The 23227-nt window shown below is 36.9% G+C and overlaps 1 protein-coding gene across 1 annotated transcript; it reads left to right on the forward strand.

The window, feature by feature from the left end:
- On the forward strand, positions 1 to 22006 carry TERB2 (telomere repeat binding bouquet formation protein 2). The gene is made up of 7 exons (XM_002717749.5): positions 1 to 84; positions 166 to 247; positions 1338 to 1477; positions 4207 to 4268; positions 8441 to 8526; positions 15196 to 15284; positions 21319 to 22006. Exons 1-7 carry the CDS (start codon positions 21 to 23, stop codon positions 21468 to 21470), a joined length of 675 nt encoding a protein of 224 aa, XP_002717795.1. The 5' UTR covers positions 1 to 20; the 3' UTR covers positions 21471 to 22006.
- Positions 22007 to 23227: the final 1221 nt, after the last annotated feature.

The following is a 23227-nucleotide window of genomic DNA, read 5'->3' on the forward strand; positions in this document are numbered from 1 at the left end:
TCACAGCGAACGCCGCCGCCATGTTTCAAGGGCAGCGCGGTTGGTTCTGCCGCAGTGTCAGCCAGGACCTGAGGCAGTTCTGGGGTAGGAAGCCGGCCAGAAGGGTCGGGTGAGGGGTGCACCAGGGTACTTGCTAGGGCTCACCCTGTGCTCTTGCCTCCACAGTGGCCGAGGGAGGGACAATCAGCGACGCTCAGGCGGCCAACTTCTTATTCAGCTGCGATGCCTCGCACCCAGACACAATGAGGTACTGAGGGCCACCCGGCAGCGCCTGTGCGTCGGGATGAGTCCGGAGTCGGGCGCAAAAGTTGCAGCCCACTAACAACTAGCGCTGGTGGACTGAGACCGGAAGCGAGCGCCTTCTCAGTCCTCCGCGTGAGAGAGAACACAGAAAGCTTTCCCCTTGCCTGTCCACCTCAGTCTCATGGCCTCCCAGCCTGGTCTCCGGGGCGCGTGTTTCCCGAGGGTCCCTCAAACATAATACGTCTAAACCAGGAGTTGTGTCCCCTCATACCTGCCCCAGAGCCTGTGTCCCCCAAACGTAAAACCTCCATGTTTTTCGAATAACGAGCTTTCCCCCCAAGCATCCTCCCTGCTGTCGCCCTAGTGGTACCCTTACCTCTTGTGCAGACTTTCACAGCAACTTCCCAGAGGTTACCCCGCCGGGAGTCTGTCCCCGGCAGACCCCTTCATACAAAGCAGAAGCCCAGTCACAGCTCTCCTGCCCACCGTCTGCCCTCCCCTGCTGACTGCCTACAGACTTGGACCTTGGCTAGTGCCTGCCTGGTTTCTTTCCCAGTGTTTCTTGTGCTGTTCATAGTCCAGTCAGCCCCATCTCGCCTTATCGCGCCTCCATGCATCTTCCCCTACCACCCCCCCCCCTTTTTTTTTTCTTGTTGTGCGTTTTACAGGTCCAGGAAAGACACTGCTTTTTCTATGTGAAGGTTTCCCTTACCACACCTCAGAAGTGGTTGATTCCTCTTTATAGCAAGGACTGTGGATAAAACCCATAGGTTACTGGCTCTCCATCCATTGATGATGACCAGTAAATAGTAACATTTTAGGTCTAAATTCAAGTAAACATTTACTAAATCTCTAAAGTTGAAATCTGCCTGGATTTTAGCCCCCAAAACAGTAATATCATAGGCTATATGTTTTTATCCCTTTGCCCGAAAAAAACAAAAACAAAAACAAAAACAAGAAAGGACCAGAATAAATGTACATGTATCCTTTAATGTAACTGTCCCCTATATCAGTGGTTTATTCTTTCTTTCAAAAGTTTGAATACATTTTTTTGCTTATTTTATAACCTAAAAGGTTTTCTTTCTTTCTCCTAGAATTTATCAGAGCCTTGATTACATAGAAGATAATGCTACGGTTTTTCATGCCTGCTATCTCTCTGCAGTAGCCAGTGCTGAAATTAAAAGCTCAGTGCCTTTAGGTCATTTCATGCTTCCTCCTGCATGCCTGCAAAAAGGTTAGCAAACATCATTCAACCAATTCCTGTTAGGCAGTCAAATCCAACTTTCTGATCTTTGTCCTCAGTCAGAAATTTTTCAGTTTGGTATCATTTAGTATAAGTGAGAAAAGCATATACTTTGGATCAGGTTGCCTTAAGTGTATATCCTGGCTTTATTGTTCTTTCACAGATTCATTGAGCTCCTCCAAGATGTCATGTTTTAACCTAGGTGCTAGGGATTCTGTTGTGAATAAGACTGGTGCAGTTCTGGCCCTTAAAGTGCTCACTGACTGGAATCAGCACTTTCTAGTCTGTGAACTTTTAACAAGTTTTTAAAATTCTCCCGGGTTGTTTTGAGGATAAAATTTAATAATATGTTAAGGTGTCTGACATGTAGTGAGCATTTAATAAATGTATCCTTTTCCAGTTTTGAACTTCTTATTTTTCTGAAATTTTCTTCTGACATTTAAATAAGTATTTGCTATGATAATAGACCCATATTACAATATACAATATATAATGGGAATAATACCCATATTGTATTTTTCCTTTTGGAAGTACTTTCATATTATTTCAGCAACCCAATGAAGTTGGAAGGGCAAGTAAATAAGTAAGTGAGCTGTTTCTGAGAGTGATTTTTTTTCAATTTTCACTGCTTATCCTATTCTTTGGTCCAAATCCTACCCCTCTTTTCTGGGTTAACTTTAAACATTCCACTTTTGTACGATTTACTTTATTGTCCAATTCTTAATGTGTATCATCTACCAATAGGTAAATGTACATCTTCATAAAGACAGATTGAAGCAGAGTACAAATTCCCAAATAAAAGAGTATTTAAAAAAAACTTGAAAAATATTTCTGTAGAAGAGCTTTTAGAAACTGCAAATATTGAGTTTCTTCCATAGTTGCTGTCTTGTGAGACCTGTTTGTAACTTATAACACTAAATTGCTCTAAGTGATTTATGCAAGTTAATTAATTACTAGTAGGGAGAATTGGTTTATTAAAAAAAGATTGACAAATCAGTGAATACCTACCTTCAAGGAGCTTATACTGTAAAATGACTAACTGATTTGATTTTAAATTATCATTCCTTTTATGTTTAGCATCTTATATTAACATGTTTTTAAATCCTTAAAAATCTGCTTTAAATAAAAGCAAGCTACTTTTAAAAAATAAAAAGTATGCATTTGTATCCACCTAGAGCAGTATGAACCCCATATGAATTTAAAGCTTTCTGGTAATCATATTAAAAAATAGGGGCTGGCACTGTGGTGTAGAAGGTTAAAACCTCCATCTGCAGTACTGGCATCCCATATGGGTGCCAGCTCGAGTCTGCTTCTGAGCCAGCTCCCTGCTAATGTGCCTGGGAAGGCAACAAAGAATGGCCCAAGTGCTTGGGCCCCTGCTACCCATGTAGGAGACCCAGAAAAAGCTCCTGACTCCCGGCTCTGGCCTGGCCCAGCACTGGTAGTTGCAGCCATTCGCAGAGTGAACCAGCAGATGGAAAATCCATCTCTCTCTCTCTCTCTCTCTCTCCCCACCCTTCTATCTGCCTTTCAAATAAATTAAATAAATATTTATTTAAAATAAAAATAAGTGAAATTAATTTTTAAAACATGTTTTACTTAACCTAATAGAAGGTTCTTCAAAAAGTTTATGGAAAATGTGTATTATGAAAAAAACCATGATAGAATTTTTTTTTTTTTGCACCGAAGGACCAGATTTGTGGTACAAGCAGTTAAGATACCACTTGGGACACTGACATCCCATGTCACAGTATCTGATTTGAGGCCTGGCTTCTCTGCTTCTGATCCAGCTTCCTGCTAATGTGTATCATAGGAGGCAGCAGATTATGGCTCAAATTCTCAGGTTCCTGGCCATCCATGTGGGATACCACAATGGAGTTCTGAGCTCCTGTCTTTGGCTTGGCCCAGCCCTGGCTGTTATGGGCATTTGAGGAGTGAACCAGAGGATGGAAGATCTCTGTCTCTGTCTTTCAAATAAAATGACAAATAAATTGAAATTTAAAAAGAAATTTGCACTAAAATAAATTAATTCTACTTTTCCAGACTTTCTGAAGTACCCTTGAATATCCAAAATATTGTCATATATTTTTGATACTAAATCTTTGAAATACAGTGTTTATTTTATACTTACAGCAGCACATCTCAATTTGGATTCACCACACATTTTGAGCACTCAATATCCAAATGTAGCTAGTAGCTGCCATCCTGGACAGTGGAGGTCTGGAGTAATATTACCCTCATTGTACTTCAGTGGATCCTGTACAAACTTTTGAGAGCATTGATTTAGGATGATGACATAGTCCTTTGATTGACTTGCTCAATACTGCAGAATTCCTGCACTCCCCTACCTACTAGACATATTGCTTTTCTATTCTTTTCTTAGTAAATAAATTAATTCTTAAGGATCTCTGATCTGCAAGCTCAGCAGTTTTACACTTTATTTTGATTGGACAATTGTTTGCCTAATACAGACACTGATATCTAATGAAGAAATGTATTCCAAGAGAAAAAGCAACAGTGATTTTCATAATACATTGGAATGCTAGAAAAGCAAATTTCTGAAATGATCTGATTCAACAGGAATCTGCATTTTAATAAGTGTCATAGGTTGATGCAAATGGAGTAACACTGACTTAGAAATTTCAAACTTCAACAAAAGTCAGAAGATTTTATAAAGCTACTTTTGAAAAATAGTATGGGATTTGTTTTTCTTACCACAGAAATAAGAAGAAAAATTGGTAGTTTTATTTGGGAACAAGACCAACATTTTCTGACAGAAAAGGTAAGAGTAAATTAAGGTTCTTGATTAGAATTCAGTTTCAAAGTTTTCAGAAAACAATGTAATTTAAAAAATTTTTGCTTGTGACATGTTAGCAATCATGAGCCAGATTAAGGAATTAAGGTCATGCTTTTATTGAATATTATCTGTTTTGACATTGTTTTTATAGTAGTACATGAAGTATTTTTATATAAATGTTAGTATTCATATAAAAAGTGGAAAATTTGCTTCTGATAGCAATATTAAGAGAGTTTTAGGTACATGATACTTACCAGTTCTTTACTGCCAGTGTAGATTCTGATTAATTGCTGTGATGTGCCATTTGTTAAATGTTTTGAGTAACAGTCCTCAATAAGTGTGTACAATACTGAAAATCAGCTATTTTAGCTTTTGTCATCCTGACTCAAATTTACCTATTTTTTTAAAAAAAGCATTTATTTGAAAGGGGGAAAAGAGAGAGAGAGAGAGAGAGAGAGAGAGAGAGAGAGAGAGAGGGATGAGGGAGAGAGGTGAGAGAGAGATCATTCATCTACTGTCTGTACTCAGAGTAGCCAGGCTGAAGTCAGGAGCTAGGTGTCCTATGTGGGTGGCAGTGACCGAAGTACTTCAGCTATCACCTGCTGGCTCATAGGGTGCACATTAGTGGAAAGCTAGAATTGGAAATGGAGCCAGGATTTGAGCCCAGGCACCTGATAATGGATGCAGGTGTCCCAAGCAGTGTCTTTAATTGCTGCACCAAATGCCAGCCCCTACTTACAGTTTTGACTTCAAAATCTTTGTACAGTAGCCAAATTTGGGATACTCTGCATATCAAAAAGGGATAATGACAACTATAGATTATAATACATTAAATAAAAAGGATCCATGAGTCCACAGTGATACTCCAAAAGCAGGAGGGATAAAGGAAGGTAGAAAAAAAGGTGGGATAAGGAAAGTTTTCCACTGCAGAATAATAGCAGCTAATAAATATAGAAAGGATGGTAGAATAGAAAATCTCCATTGTGTAGCCCCAAATATAAGAATTGATTTAGGCCAAGGTCATTAATGGATTCTAAAACCACAATTTCAAATTATCATTCACAGATTACTTACTAATTACTAAGGCAAACAATGATCTTTACAATGGAGAGATTTGACAAACACCATGTTAACCAACTGATCAGACTTTGTATCACATGTATTGGAACAACTTCACATTATGTCAAGGCTGATATAATATTTAATAAGTACACAGTGCTATCTATGTAGTATTCTTGCTCAAAATGCTTAACCTGAGTCTAATTGTGGTTAACAATCAGAATATTAAATCCAGAATTTAATATTGGGGGCTGGGGCTGTGGCTCAGTGGGTTAAAGCCCTGGCCTGAAGTGCCAGCATCCCATATGGGTGCTGGTTCTAGTCCCAGCTGCTCCACTTCCGATCCAGCTCTCTGCTATGGCCTGAGACAGCAGTAGAAGATGGCCCAAGTGCTTGGGCCCCTGCAACCACATGGTAGACCCGGAAGGAGCTCCTGGCTCCTGGCTCCTGGCTTTGGATTGGCGAAGCTCCCACCGTTGCCGCCATCTGGGGAGTGAACCAGCGGAAGACCTCTCTCTTTCTGTCTCTACCTCTCTCTGTGACTCTGTCTTTCAAACAAATAGAATAAATCTTCAAAAAAAAAAAAATTTTTTTTTGTAAAAAAAAAAAGTACAGGAGAGGGATAGGCAGGGATAGGCATTATGGTGCAGTAGGTTAAGCCACCAGTTGAGATACCTGCATTGCATATCAGAGTTCTTGAGATTGTCTTCTACTTCCATTGTAGCTCCCTGCTAATGTGCAAATAATAGCTCAACTACTTGGGTCCCTGCCACCCAGATGGCAGACCTAGATGGAGTTACTGCCTCCAAGCTTTGGCCTGGCCCAGCCTCAGCTGATGTGGGTTTTTGGGGAGTAAACCAGCAGGTGGATGATCTCTCTCTCTCTCTCTCTCTCTCTCTCCCCCTTTCAAATGAATTTAAAATTAATTAATTTAAAAAGACAGAAGGTCTGTTCCAGATTAAGAGAAATAATACTTAGATGTGATATATAAACCTTGACTGGATTCTGGATATTTTTTAACTTAAAAAAAAGTGTAAAAGACATTTTGGGGAAAATTTAACCACCGGCTATAAATTAGGTGATCTTGAATTAACATTAATTTTCTTTAGTGTGAGAGTGGTATTGTAAAGATGAAAGAGTATATTTTTAAAGAAAATGCATTCTAGTTTTAAGAAGTGGAAATGGTATGATATCTGCAAATGTTTTCAAATGGTTCAGCAAAAATGAAGAAAGAAAGGGCACTCAAGGTGGGGAAAATATAAATCTAGGTTAAAGGTATATAGTACTAGCAGGCGCCGCGGCTCAATAGGCTAATCCTTTGCCTAGCAGCGCCGGCACACCGGGATCTAGTCCCGGTCGGGGCGCCGGATTCTGTCCCGGTTGCCCCCCTTCCTGGCCAGCTCTCTGCTATGTCCCGGGAGTGCAGTGGAGGATGGCCCAAGTCCTTGGGCCCTGCACCCGCATGGGAGACCAGGAGAAGCACCTGGCTCCTGCCTTCAGATCAGCGCGGTGTGCCGGTGCCACAGCGCGCTGGTGCCACAGCGCGCCGGCCGCGGCGGCCATTGGAGAGTGAACCAACGGCAAAGGAAGACCTGTCTCTCTCTCTCTCTCACTGTTCACTCTGCCTGTAAAAAAAAAAAAAAAAAAAAGTATATAGTACTTATTGTACAATTTAACTTTCCAATAAACTTCAAATGTTTCACAATAAGGGAGAAAATTTTTATAATATATCCAAGAAATTAGCTTATATATTATTTTCCTTTTATTAATTCATTTTTTTCTTACCAAAATGTTTATCATCTAAAAATAATAGTTATTTCATGATTTTTGGTGAGGAGGTAATAGTAAGTTTTACTAAGGGTGGAAATACCTAATCCTTAATAAGAATTTTAAAAAGAAAGAAAATAAAATACCTAATCCTTGGCTTATCACAGTGTTTTAGGAACATAAGTGGTGATTGGATGGTTATTATTTGATAATAATTATTACATATAGCAGAACTGCAGAGTTCAAAAGGACTTTAAAGATCATTAATTTAATTAATTTTATGAATGAGAAAACTGAGGTAAAGAGAAAAGACATCTTTTAGTTTCATAGCTAGGAAAGTAGAATCAAATTTTCTTCTCTACATATGTTCTTCAATACAACCCAGTGATTTTTCTACTAAAAAAAAGTACAGCATACTTTTATTGACTCTAGAAATTATATTGTTACACAATAAAGGATTTTGTCAATTTTTTCAAAGTATTGATTGATATTGAATCCTAGCTAATTATAATAATGTACCACAGAACATGTAAGTAAAAGGTACTTTATGGAATGGCAGTAACAAGGGTAAATCTGGAAAGTAATTTGGGAAGCATTATCATTGTTTGGAATAGATTTATGACCAAAATATAAAAATTACCCAATAGCATATTAAGTAAATAGATTATATGATAGGTACCCATATCAAATCCACTTTCACAAACCTTTTTGAAAAGCTTAATATACCAAAGTTCTTTCAGAACTTCCCAGTTAAATATTTCACTGTCATTTTTAGTTGTCAATTTGTTCAGCATACTTCCTATTTTTTATTTGTAGCTCACAGAAAGCCCTGAAATCCTTAAGTCAGGAATTTTAAGAAAATTAGTAACACTTCTTTTTGCTTTGTTTTCTTATTTTTTATGACTGGTGCAGCAGTTAAGATGCCCCATATATCAGAATGCCTGGCATGGCTCACCCCTGGCTGTTGCAGGCATTTGGGGAGTGAATCAACAGATGAGAAATCTCTTTGTCTCATATCTCTGTGTTTTTCCCTGTTTCTGTCTTCCAAATAAATAAATTTTAAAAATGTAATATGACCATGTTAGAGAAAATTTCAAAAATGAAAGGCAATTAAATCTATCAACATTTAATACAACCACAGCTGATATCTTTAAAATTCTCATCTTTATGTACCTCTAAAAATATATAGTACATTATGCTTGTGTACATCTACCAAACTAGATATAATGATAAATATATAAATATTTTTATAGCCAGTTTCCTTTTTTCAAATATTAATTGGCTTGCTAGTGTGTTGAATTTTGAAATGTGCTTTCTTTTACTATCTACAGCATGATGAAGTAACATCAAAAGAAATAAAATGTCTTAGTGAAAGCAGTGGACTAGCAACAGAGGACAAAAAAGAATTGTCCAAAAGGTATTGAATTCATATACTATATTGATATTCAACTCCACGTAGATATCTTTGGGCACTTATTGCATGCTTATCTCATTTCATTTTCACTCTCTTTCTATGAGATTGATATTGTTATCACCAATCTCACTTTATAGAGAAAGATATTTAGGATTAAAATATTTCAGTCATTTGCCCAAAATCATACAAAGTTTAATTGAGGAGAAGTAGGATTGGACCTGGATCAATCCAACTTCAGCGCCTCTGCATGTAACTACTCTGCTGTACTATCTCTGCAGAAAGGAAACCAAGATTATGTGTGTTATGATAACAGTTATGCTACTCTTTAAAAAGGACTGGCATTGTGGTGCCAGTGGGTTAAGTTACTGCCTGAGATACTAGCATCCCCTATGAGTGCCTGTTTGAGCCCTGGCTGCTCCACTTCTGATCCAGCTTCCAGCTAATGCTCCTTAGGAGGCAGTGGAGGATGGACCAAGTGCTTGGGACCCTGCCACCCATATGGGAGACCTGGGTAGAGTTCCAGGCTCCCAGATTCAGTTCCTGGATCAGGCCTGGTCCAGGCATGGCCTTTGCAGCCATTTAGGGAATGAACTGGCAGATGAAAGGTGTCTCTCCCTCTCCCTCTACTCAGTCTTTCAAATAAATAAATAAATCTTTAAAATATATTTATATATCCAAATAGGAATTATACAAAATGTTAGCAGTAATTTGAAGGTTGTAACTGATTTCTTTCTTCTGTTCCAAATTGTTTTGTAATGTGACTACTTCAGTTTAAGAAATTAAATTTAAAAAGACAAGCAAACCCAGACAGCATTGTCTTGGGGCCAGTCTCTTACAGACTTATTAATAATTTAGTTCTAATTCAGTTGGGCTTTCAAACATTCATAGGGGACATCAGTTATTTAAAATGGAGTTTAGGGGGCCGGCACTGTGGCATAGCAGGTAAAGCCGCCGGCTGCAGTGCCAGCATCCCATTTGGGCACTGGTTCGAGTCGTGGCTGCTTCCCTTCTGACCCAGCTCTCTGCTATGGCCTGGGAAAGCAGCAGAATATGGCCCAAGTGCTTGGGTCCCTGCACCCACGTGGGGGACATGGAAGAGCTCCTGGCTTCAGATTGGCTTGGCTCCGGCCACTGTAGCCAACTGGGGAGTGAACCAATGGATGGAAGACCTCTCTCTCTCTGCCTCTGCCTCTCTGTAGCTCTACCTTTCAAACAAATAAATAAATCTTTTTTTAAAAAAAGAATTTAGTTGCTGAAATAAAAATGATTAAATAATTGTTTTCAATATAGAAATTAATAGTTTTTTTCTATCTTTTTTCTATAAAGTCTAATTTCCTTAATGTTATAAAGAGGTTTTTATAAATCTGGGGAAAATACATCTAATCTAATAAAAATACCAAAAATAGACAAAGGATATGAATAAATACATCTTAGGAAGGCAGATGCCTGCTTAGAGTCTTTCTTTGTGAAACCACCAGAGGGTGCAGTGTGAACACAGATAAAATATATCCTGTTTCCCAACCCCCCACCCCCAACACATGAAGCATTTTTTGTTGGCATACTACTATTAGTGATATTGAATATGTACTAAGTATTGAATATGTACTAAGTGGTGAACTGTTACTGAACGCTTGCTAAATACAAAATACTTGTTTGCTAAACAGTTCACAGTATTTCTTTTGATTCTCACAACTTTATGGGATAGATAAATAATGTTAGCTATATTTTACAATTGAAGAAACAGATTTAGAGAACTAAATAATTTTTTAAAAGATTTATTTATTTGAAAGTCAGAGTTATAGAGAGACAGAGAGAGATCTTCCATTTGCTGGCTCACTCCCCAAAATGCCAGGAGCCTCATCTTGGCCTCCCATGTGGGTACAGGGGCCCAAACATTTGGGGCACCCTCTGTTGCTTTCCCAGGTGCATTAGCAAGGAGCTGTATCAGAAATGGAGCAGCTGGGATTTGAATTAGCGCCCATATGGGATGCCGGCATCGCAGATGGCTGCTTAACCTGCTGTGCCACAGCACTGGCCCCAAGAGCTAGATAATTTATCCATTATTCATCTAAGGAGTGGAGATGAATTTGAAACCAAGTCTAGCAGATCCAGACTATAAATTTTTATTTGCTGCTATTCTCCCTTCCTGAAGTGTTCCCCAAATCTTCTGAAAATTGTATGGATTTTTGCTTTGTTTTTTAAGAGTTACTATGTTATTATAAATGTGATGCATGTAATTTGTCAAAATGGAAAATTTTGAAAAGAATAAAGAAAATTTAAATTACAAGATGATTCCACTACTCAGAGATAACTGCCATCAACGTTAGTATGTTTCTTGACAGTTTTCTACTAATACACATATTAGTAGAGTTGAGGTCATACTGCATAGTTTATCTCTTGATTTTCCATTTAACATTCTATAGGCAGTTCCCCAATGAAAAACCTTATTTTCTATTATAATTTACAATGACTGCATATGATATTTCATTTTATTGTTTGTTTAACCATCTTTTTATGATTTTTTAATAATGTGTTGCTCTTATGACATCTTCATGAACATCTTTTAAAGAAAAATCTAGCTCTATCATTTGTGCCACATAAATATGTACAAACTATTGTTTGTCAATTAAAAATAAAACTATAAACATTAATAAATGTTGCTCGACTTTTTAGATTATTTTCTTCATGTGAATTTTCTGATGTGGAATATATGGTATTAAGAGATCTGAATATTTCTAAAGGTCATGATGCATATTGACAGTTGCTTCCCACAAAAGTGCAAATTTAAAATACCACCAGTGTTTATCTTATCATTCCTCATCAATATTTTGAATACTAACAAGAAATCTTGTGCTAATTTAATAGGTAAAAAATGGCATCTTATTTTAATTTGCATCTTTGATGATCAGTAATACATTTGAACTTTTTACATTTGTTAGCCTTTTACATTTCCTTTTCTGTTGGTTCTTTGCTTTTATCTCTATACTTTCTATTGGGGATCTAACTAATTTTCTTATCAACTTGTCTATGTATAACAATACATATATTATCCTTTTGCCAGTTGTCAAGTTGTATCCTCAGTTTGTTGTCTGGCTTATTGTGCTTTGGAAAAACACATTTAAAATTTTTATATCATTAAATTAATCACTTTTCATTTATAATTTCTTCTTTTGTATCCTTGTTCAGCAAAATCCTTTCCCATTGGAGAGCAAATGGGTTTTAAATTGTACAGACATTTATTTTGGTATATGAGTTGAGGATCTAAATTTAGTTTTGTTTCACAAATTTCTACTAGTTTTTTAAAAAGTTATTATGTTTTATTTCTTTTTGTCTTTTTTGTATATGAAAATTATTTTAGACTATTTGCTTTAGTCTGTTAATTTGTGGATCTATTTTTATATCAATACAATATTCCTTTAAATTATATAACTTTTTATGTATTTTAAAATCTGATACAATAAAGCCCTCATTATGCTATAAAAATATTTTCCTTAGCTATTGATACCTACTTACTATTTTTGTTTTGAAATTTTAATTATCTTTCCTAGATAATATACTTAGGGGATTCAAAATCCAATATATATAAAAGGAGATACCATGAAAAAAATATTGGCTACTGGAGAGCCAGTTCCCTTCCCAGAGGCAACCAATATATGTACATTTATTAACAAATTCATCTAAATATACTTTTGTTTCTCCATTTTCTCACCATGAATACTGTTCTTCACCTTGCCTCTTTTTGTTTGATAATTTATGCTGAATTTCATTCCATATGACTACATAAAGAGTTCTTTTCTTTTTGTACTATGTAGTATTCCATTGTACGAATTCACCATGGTTTATTCAAGTAGTCCCTTACTTTAATGGACTTTTGCTACAAGTATGTCTGTAGAATTATTTCAGGGAAGAGGGATTACTAGGTCAAAAGGTATATACATTTTTATCCTTGATAGCTCTTGACAAATTGTCTTCAAAAAAGGTTAAACAAATTTGCATTCCTATTTTATATATATATATATATATATAAATGAGTTTAGTCCCTAACTTTTCTGGGAATACGATTTTGCTTTATTTGTAGGATCTCATCTTAACCGAGGTATAGCTTCTTTTAAAAGAATTTAAACGAAATCTCTTTTTTTAATTCAAAAACAAAACCATTATTAACAATTAGTATAATTTTAGATTTTTAGGGAGATAATAAATTTAGGGGAGATTCATTTTTTATCATTGAAGCTTTTGTTTACATATTGTATTATCTAATGGGTAAATGTTTTCTAAATGTAATAAATGTTATTTGAGACCATTATAAAGTAGAAATTTTAAAGTAACTTTTTAAAAAAATTAGGATATAACTTACATTACCACCAATAGTATATGAGTCTCCTTGCTCCATATCCTCCTCTGATAACAAATTTTGGTAATAACTGGGATGAGGTGTATCTCATTATGATTTTGATTTGCATTTCCCTGATGGCTAGTGATATTGAGTATTTTTTCATATATTTGTTGGCCATTTGTATTTCTTCTTTTGAGAATTGTCTATTTAGGTCCTTGGCCCAATTCTTAAGTAGATTAGTTATTTTCCTTGTTGAGTTTTTTGAGATCCTTATATATCTTGGATATTAATCCTTAGGTAAATAACTTGCAAATATTTTCTCCCGTTCTGTTGGTTTTCTCTTCACTCTGTTGATTATTTCCTTTACTGTACAGAACCTTCTTAGTTTGACATAACTTCACTTGTCTATCTTAAATGTTGTTACTTGTACTTTTAGGGTCTTATCCAAAAAATCATTGCCTTCACCAATTCTATCCCCTGTGTTTTCCTCTAGCAATTTCACTGTTTCGTGTCTTAAATTTAGGTCTTTGATCCATCTTGAATTAGTTATAAATTAGTACAGCCAGTATGGAAAACAGTATGGAAATTCCTTTAAAAACTAGGAATAGAACTGCTATGTTATCCAGAAATCTCACTGCTGGATAGAAAAAAGATAAAAAAAATCATTATATCAAAGGGATGCCTCCACCACAATGTTTATTACAATACTATTTAGAATAGCCAAGAAACAGAATCTAAAATGTTGCCCATCAGTAGATGAATGGTTAAAGAAAATGTGGTATATATGTATAATAAAATATTATTCAGCCATAAAAAAGAATGAAATCCTGTTATTTCCCACAAAGTGAATGAAACTTGAGGACATTATGTTAAGTAAACTAGATAGAGACAAATATTGCATATTCTATTTCATATATCAAAGCTAGAAAAAAACTCAATCTGAACATAGAACAGTAATTACTAGAGGCAGGGAGGGGTGGAGAGTGACAGAAGGTGATGGGATAATGGCTATCAAATGAGAGTTAGAAGGAATAAGTTCCTAGTGTTACACAACATGGTGGGGTAACTACAGTTCATAATAACCTATTATGTATTTTCTCAGCAAATAGAAGAGAAGAGTTCCAAGGCTCCAATCATAAAGTAATGAGGAAGAGAGGAAAATGTTAATTGCCCTGATTTGATCAGTGCACACTGTACAAATGTATTGAAATGTAACATTGTACCCCATAGATATGTATCACTTTGTTAGTTAATTTTTTAAAGATTTATTTATTTATTTAAAAGGCAGAACTAGAGAGAGAGAGAGAGACAGAGAGAAAAATCTTCTATTCACTGGTTCACTCCTCAAATAGTCACAATAGCCAGGCCTGGACCAGGCCAAACCAAGATCCCAGAGCTTCCTCCAGGTCTTCCACTTGGGTACAGAGGCCTAAGCACTTGGGCCATCTTCTGCTGCCCTCCCAGGCACATTAGCAAGGAGCTGATTGGAAGTGGAGCAACCAGGTTTTTAATCATTACCCATAAGAGATGCCAGCATTGCAGATGGTGGCTTTTACCTGCTATGCCACAATGTCAACCCCTAGTAAATTTTTTAATGTTTTAAAAATTAAATTAAGAATTTAGAATATAGCTAGTTACACTATACAACCACACTAACCATAACTTAATGTTTTTAAAATCTTATTGTAACTCATAATTGTCCCAGATATCATTTTTTATTTGTTATGGTAAAGTATGGAAGTACTATTTAATAGAATGTTAATTACTTGAATGATAAATAACAAAAATATGGTGATCATTTATAAAACAGTCTACTGTAGTTTTTTTTATATTTAAGATTGCAAATGTATGGGGGTATTTCAAGAGGTCCATGGAGAAACGGAATTAAAATATAAATTTATTTCACTGTAAGAAATTTAAGCTATATTTGAAATCCAGGCAGTTTTTTTATCGTATATATTTCCATGACTTTTTGAAGACCCCTCAAATGTATGTATTTTAACTAAGTATAAGGTATTATTGAATTATTATACTTTCAGAGATATTGAGAAAAAGTCCTAACTCTCTATATATTCAATAAATACTTTATTTGTGCAGTGACCAAAACCAAAACTATCTGTGTAGGCCCTTATATATAGCTTAAATCACAAAAGAAATTTACAATAAACATTTTCATCCAATTAGACTGACATCAGATCAAAGTGCCTTTAAATTGCTATATAAATATGTTTTATTTAGAATAAGTTCTCTCTTGCCAAGCAAGTGCAAAAACAAAAACAAAAACTGACCACCAAAAACAAACATAGATGTGAATTTTTGTTTGTTTCATTTTACAGCTCAGAAGAGGATTTTACAAGGACTCCAGTTGTAGAGAAGCAGATGTACTTCCCTCTTCAAAATTATCCAGTGAACAACATGGTAACAGGTAAGTCAGAAGAAAATTTAGAGTAAACCCTGGGAATATTGTATATAATAAAGCTGCTGTTGTACTTCAAAGGCCTAACAAGTGGACCCCGCCTCGGTCATACATGGTTGTAGAGGGAACATCATTTGTATATTAAATAACCTGACCTGCAGACTTACCAGGGGTAAGTCTCATATTCCCTGTGCTAAAATGATGGTCTCTAGGTGGAGTGAACACACACCTCTGTTTCCCTAATATAGCCACTGTATATGCCTGCTTTTCTGGCATCAATTTTTACTCTCAAGTGTCCTAATTTAGGAGTTACATTATACATATAACCTCAATCATAATTTCCTCTGAGAATCTGATAAAACATAGGCCCCTTTCCCTAGCATACATACATATTCAAACATAACACATCTACTTTACTTGTAATTTAAAGAGGCTCACAGATGCCCAGAAGCCTACTCACAGATCACCCATTTTCCCACCTTAGTGCCCCACATAAAGAGAAGACAGCTGAGTCTGACAGTGACAAGGTAGAACTGAGGGGACCAAGTGGCCGCTGGAATTTAGATAGTGCTGAGTCAGGTGGATATTGAATACTCTGATCTGGGTCGCATTCAGTGGGGTCATTGATAATAATTTTAAAAATAGGAATTTAAAAAAATGTAGATTTTATAAATTCATTTAAAATAATTTTGCATTTATCATTTTCACTTTATTTAGCCATATCAAAACAATCTCTGACTCCAAGTCCACGACTAGTCTTTCATATTACTTCAAATGCCTTCTAACCATTTTCAAGTAATAGAAAGTAGCCTTTGTAAAAGCATTTTAAAAATAACATTTAATGTGTAGTTTTGGACTGAGTCTGAAAGAAATCAAAGAAACTTGCTACCCAGTTATGAAAATAGAAATCTATCACAGTACTCTGAAGACAACTGTGGACTGCAAAGGATAATGAACTAAGAAGTACTTATGTTCCAAGATTGGGAGCAATTGATTGCTGCCCAGATTTAGCCCTAGACCTAAGCTTTCAGATAAAATGTAGGGTCTTAAATCATGGTTGTGCTATATTGCTGATATTGATTTTACTTCAAGCAACTTCATCACCAGGTATTAAATGTCCAAAGTTCATTTGGACTTGCCAAATGTCTAATAACACATTAAAAAGGTCAACGATAAATGTTAAAGTCAGTCACACAACAAATACATTTGAATATGTAACAATACTGCTCTTTGTTTTGCTACTGGATAAAGAAACCGACAGTTCAAAAGGACATGCTAATGTTATACACAAACAGACTAAAAAGAACCATAAAAATAATCATTAGAATTTTTTAGATTCTAATTTTAACCTATAGTAATCTCTTGCTAATTTTATTGGTAGAGTTAAAGTAAAAATGTCTGATCTTTTCATTTATTCAACTTAATAATTCTTTCAGGGCTGGTGTAGCTGTTAAGCTGCCATGTGTGATGCAGCTTAAATTGGAATACCAAGGAGTGCCAGTTTGAGTCCCAAATGCTCTCCTTCCAATCAGCTCCCTGCTAATGCACTTGGGAAGCAGTGGATGATGGCTCAAGTACTTTGACCCTGCTACCCACATGGGAGCCCTGTATGGAGTTTCAGGCTCCTGGCTTCAGCCTGACCTGACCTTGTTCATTGCAGACTTTTAGGAAGTGAACTAGTAGATGGAAGATCTCTTTCTCACTCTCTTTCTCTCTTTATCACTCTGTCAAATAAATAAATAAACAAATAGTTTAGAAATAATTATTTTATTTATATTCTACATTAAATATTTTAATAGCACTTTCTTGGGAGAAAGCTTTTTTAAGAGGAAATTTGTCTTTAGTATTATGTGAAATGACAAATATTTCCCATTTTTATCATGCCCAAATACTTGTACAGAAAAGAATAGCTTCATTTTTTATTTTTAATTTTTTTTATTTGACAGGCAGAGTTAGACAGTGAGAGAGAGAGACAGAGAAAAGTCTTCCTTCCGCTGGTTCACTCCCCAAATGGCCGAAATGGCTGGAGCTGCGCCAATCCGAAGCCAGATACTTCTTCCTGGTCTCCCATGTGGATGCAGGGGCCCAAGCACTTGGGCCATCTTCTGCTATCCCAGGCCACAGCAGAGAGCTGGACTGGAAGAGGAGCAACCAGGACTAGAACTGGCGGCCATATGGGATGCCGGCGCCGCAGGCAGAGGATTAACCAAGTGAGCCACAGCGCCGGCCCAGAATAACTTCTTATTAGAAAAAAATCAGCTTGTGTTGGTTAAATATTTAGTTAGAGTTCTAATTTAGGCTTGGTATCAGTTTTTATGACTACAACTTGACTGTCTCTTCCTCAGAATGGGTTGGGTTCAACTCAATGACTGTTAAATTTCTGGATATAGAATTGAGATCTTTGATTATAGAAAATACAAGTTGGAACTATGTCCTAGAACATTGGCTCCTAGTTTTGGCTCTATTGGCATTTTAGGCCAGATAATTAACTGTTTGGGTGGGGCAGGGTGAACATCAGTACTGTGTGTTGTAGAATGTTTAACAGTGTCCCTAGCCTCTGCCCAATAGATGCTAGTAGTACCCCTCTCTACCCATTTGTGACAAGTAAACATGTCTGCAGACATTGCAAGATATACCCTAAAACATTAAGTTTTTAATATTTTTTGCTTTTGACTGGAATTAAATCCCCTCATTCTGACGTCATTAGTTATCATCCTTGATAAGAAGTTCTGATTGAGTGACATAAGAGTAAGAAAACAATTACTAACAACTGTAAATACCTTGCAGATACTCAAGAGTTCTGATAATTGCAAGTTGAGAACCTATAATAGTTGTTATCTATGGCTGTTAATCATATTGTTCCAAAACTCAGCAGCTTTAAACAATGATCATTTATTAATTGCATAGTTTCTTAAGGTTAGAAATCTAGTAGTATCTAGCTGGGTACTTTGTCTCAAAGCCTCTTATAAGGTTGCAGTCAAGTTATCAGCTGGGCTACAATCATTTCAAAGCACAGCTGGGACTGGAAACTCCACTTTAAAGTTCACTCATAGTTGTTGACCGGCCTTGGGTCCTAGCTGGGTTTTGGTCCCAAGCTTCAGCCCCTCACCAGGTGGGCCTCTCCTTAAGAGCTGTTTACAACATGGCTAACTTCTTTTGTACTGAGAAATAAAAGGATGAGAAAAAATGTGCCCAAGATAGCATCCATTGACCTTTTTATATCCTACTCTCAGAAGTGACAAACCATCACTTCTGTGTTGTTGTTCAAGGGGACTGTACAAATCTGTGAATACCAGGAGTTGGGGATCTGTTGGGGCCGTCTGGGAGGCTGTTTATCACAGACATATCTAGAATTGTCTATCAAGAATGCCTTTCCTAGGAACTCTCTTCTTCCTCCCAATTTATCTAGGTTACACAGGAATGGACACTTTCTAAAATGTGAGCTTGTTTCCTACTCCTAAGAGTTGCTTTGTAATTGAATACTTGACTTGAGCTGAGCTAATTGCAGCTCTTTTTCTGGATTTTTTAGACATGGAATACAGCAAGTCAAGTCTTTCTATATCAAGATATTTGTTAACTAATTTTACATGGCTATTTTGCCATTAGGCAAAGATTATGAACTTATACAAAGTATAGCAGAGATTCTGTAAATTAAATGACACTGACAAATATATCATTAAAGATATTTGGGGCCAGTGTTGTGGCATAGCAGGTAAAGCAGCTGCCTGTGATGCCAGCATCCCATATGGGCATTGGTTTGCATCCCAGCTGTTCCACTTCTGATCTAGCTCTCTACTAATGGCCTGGGGAAAGCAGCAGAAGATGGCCCAAGTGTTTGGACCCCTGCCACTCATATGGGAGACCTGGATGAAGCTCCTGGGCTCCTGGCTTTAGCTTGGCCTAACCCTGGCCATTGTAGCCATCTGGGGAGTGAATCAGTGGAGGAAGATCTCGCTCTCCTTTCTCTTTCTCTCTTTCTGTAACTCTAACTTTCAGATAAATAAATAAATCTTTTTCAAAAAGATATTAATAGATTTTATATAGTTGGATTCATAGCTAATTTATTTGTCATGAATTTATTATTAAAACAAACTATATGCATAGATATGCTATTGATCTTTTTGGTAGTGGTGGTCTAAATTTAGTTATTCTTGAACTCTACCAGAATTTTTTCCATACACTATTTACTTTTAAATTAGATTTTGGTTTTAGTATAAACCACAAACATTTGCATTACACATAAAATATAATCATTCAAATAGTAAGCAATTGCTATCAAGTTATTGCTTAAGATTATTTGAGTCCTTAAGCTATTTCCATTTGGGCAGGGTTTTTTTGTTTTTTTTTTTTTTTGATACTAATATCTATTTCAGATTAGTAATGACATCAAAATTACTTATAATCTTTGTTAACTGGGCAGTAATATCACTTTCCCCATTAATTTTTCACTAAAGAATGTTATCAGTGTTAGCAGTTCAGGGACGTGTTGCCAGCTGTAATAGGGAAGATGAGCTGTTGTTTTTAGTAGCTTTTTGGACAGTGATCACTCTCCAAGCCAAACAATTTCCCAGTTATTTAGATACAGGTACTTTTATGTTCTGGTTTGAATCCAGGTATCACACTCTGAGTAAACAAAGTGGCTAATCAAGTATCTGTGCTTTAAAAGATAGGAGAAGGTTATGGGGTGGGGGCCACAAGGGTGTTCCCTGATAATTTATCCAATTTTATGGAGAATTTTCTCACTCTTCTTTGTATTTCTTTTCTAAAAACACTAGAACTCTCTCTCTCTCTCTCTTTTTTTTTTTTTTTTTTTAGAGGAAAGGTTTATTGTCCAGTGGGGGAATGCTGATGGGCCAGGGGAAGAGGGCGAGGGAGTAAGAGGGAAAGGTCAGGAGAGAAGGCGCATGTGCAGTAAGCAGGTCCTATTATACCTTTGCAGGGGGCAGGGAAATAGGAGCAGCAAATTCTGTTAGGTGGGGGTGGAACCGACACCTGTGGTTGGGCCATTTGGTCACCTGGCTTCTAACAATGTCGACAACTAGGGCTAGAGCTGAGGATGGTGGCCTGGGCATAGATCATGCCACAGGTAAGACTGTGTCATTTTACTAACATTCCCCCCTTTTGTTTTTTATTAAGCAACTGTTGTATGGCATTATATCAGGCCCAAAAGTCCAGGGAAAGGGGGATGGAGGGATGATGATCAGTCTTTTTTTTTTTTTTTTTTTAGATTATTTATTTATTTGAAAAGCAGACTTACAGAGAGGCAGAGGCAGAGAGAGAGAGAGGCAGAGAGAGAGAGAGGCAGAGAGAGAGAGAGAGAGAGAGAGAGAGAGAGACTTCCATCCGCTTGGTTCTACAAAGGCCAGAGCTGGGCCCAACTGGAGCCAGGAGCCAGGAGCTTCCTCTGGGTCTCCCACACGGGTGCAGGGGCCCAAGGACTTGGACCATCTTTCACTGCCTTTCCAGGTCACAGCAGAGAGCTAGATCGGAAGTGGAGCAGCCAGGACACAAACCGGCACCCATTTGGGATGCCAGCACTGCAGGCAATGGCTTTACCTGTCTTTAGAGCTAGTTCCTGCTGACATGGGGGCGACACTGGCATGGGGTGATTTCTCAAGCCACAATCTCCTGGGTGGGGAGCCGAGTATATCCCTGTAGTAGCATTTGTTTGCCTGTTTGGTGAAGGCTTTGATTCATTCTGTTATCACCCCCTGTAAACACTTAAACAGACAAGATAGTATAAAGGCCAGTGTGAGAACAGCAGCTAATGGTCCTAAGAGTGGCATTAACCAAGTAGTGAGAGGATTTCATAGAGGAGTAGAAATGGGGGGAGGGTGTTTCTGGACCCTAGTGAAGACTGAAAGATGTTGTTTTACCTGGCCTGATTGGTTAACATAATAACATTTTTAAGGCCTGTCTGTTCCATAGTACCATGCCTGTTAACACTAGAACTCTCAGCACTAATAAATCTATGACATTAGAAAACATACAGTATGACAGGATTTTAAAAATAAATATATATATAGACTTTTTTATTTTGTAGGTTATATATCAATTGATGCCATGAAGAAATTTCTTGGAGAGATACATGACTTCATTCCTGGAAGCTCAGGATATTTGGCATACCATGTTCAAAATGAAATTAACATGTCTGCTATAAAAAACAAATTGAAGAAGAAATATTCACTAATCTGAGTACTTATTTTCTATAAAATATTACCATATTATATGCATAATTTATAATGATCCCTTTTGGGACAAGGAGAATGGGGAAATGAAAAATTCTTCTCTTCCTCAATATGTGTCTAGGAATTTCAGAATCCTTTTGGCTCTGTGTTTGGACATTTGGGCTGGACTTTCCCTCAGCTGTAAATTATGTTTATAAATTCTGAGTGCACGGTTGTTAGAGAGTAACTGAAACATGCTTTGTGAGAAACTTCTCTCTCTTCCTCCCCTTTCTCTGTCAAATGCTTTTTTGGTTTTAACATTCTAATTTTTTTTTAAGGTTTAATGCTAAACTTTTTGAATCTGGTCATCTTACTTTTATTTTAAAAATTATAATGCCACAGTTCTGAATTATTTTTTCTGACTTGAAACATATGGAATAAAACATTTTAATAATTCATACTTCGTGTGTGGACTGTTTCTTATAATAAATGCATCACGAGTGATTTATTATAAACAGACTAAGAGTTTTATATCATCTAAGATGAACCTGCAAGATCCCTTGGAATCACAGTGCAAGAAAGGATTTCAGAGAACACGAAGTGTACACCACTTGCCTCATGAGGAAATGAAGACACTGAGAGAAAGTCTTGCCAAGGTAACCAAATAGGGGCCGAGCCAGAACTGGAGCATGACTCTCTGCATTTTCCAGGCTAATGTTTACCCCTCCCCCACAAGGCATGTGCTACAGCTTTTGAGTCAGGTGTCTTAGTGCCCTTTAAATAAGCTAAATAGATCTGAATAATTTTGAATCTTCATTCATATAGTCATGCATCAAGTCTGCTAGTCTTAATATAGTTTGTAAATACTTATAAATGACATTTTTAAAGCTATCATCTTGTTAGAACTGTACTTTCTTCTGGAAGTACAAATCAGCTCTAGAATTAAAGAAAACGTGAACTTCTTTAAAGCATTTGTCTCATTTGGGTATGTGTGAGCTCTGGCCCTGGCCTTTTGTCCATTTCATATAACAAAGTGTTTTTTTTTTTTTTTGACAGGTAGAGTGGACAGTGAGAGAGAGAGAGACAGAGAGAAAGGTCTTCCTTTGCCATTGGTTCACCCTCCAATGGCCGCCATGGCTGGCGCGCTGCGGCCGGCGCACCGCACTGATCCGAAGGCAGGAGCCAGGTGCTTCTCCTGGTCTCCCATGGGGTGCAGGGCCCAAGCACTTGGGCCATCCTCCACTGCCTTCCCTGGCCACAGCAGAGAGCTGGCCTGGAAGAGGGGCAACTGGGACAGAATCCGGCGCCCAACCAGGACTAGAACCCGGTGTGCCGGCGCTGCTAGGCGGAGGATTAGCCTATTGAGCCGCGGCGCCGGCCTCATATAACAAAGTTTTAACACTACTCTGGGTTTCACCATTTGGGAGTTTTATTTTCCATATGGAACGTTTATTTATTTATATTCATATCTGTGGTAGGACCCTTCTGAACTTGTAGATTTAAAAAACTAAATATTAATTATCTTTTCCTGAAGCATATTAAACATTATTTCTCCTGAATACTTTATCTTCATCACATTCTGTTTGTTTCTTACATAGAAATCACGTCTGTTTGTAGGTTTGTAATCAATTATTAAGAAGATTACATAAATTTACTGCAAGTTGTATATGTTGGGATTTTTTTGGAAAAGACTATTCAGTATTTTTCCAACATGTGTATTACTTATATGTTAACACAGTAAATAAAAAGCAAGTATTGGTCAAACAAAAGTGATTATATCTTTGT

The sequence above is a fragment of the Oryctolagus cuniculus genome, chromosome 12 (assembly GCF_051225735.1).
Source record: "Oryctolagus cuniculus isolate XC-2025 breed Fujian yellow rabbit chromosome 12, ASM5122573v1, whole genome shotgun sequence".
Classification (NCBI taxonomy): domain Eukaryota; kingdom Metazoa; phylum Chordata; class Mammalia; order Lagomorpha; family Leporidae; genus Oryctolagus; species Oryctolagus cuniculus.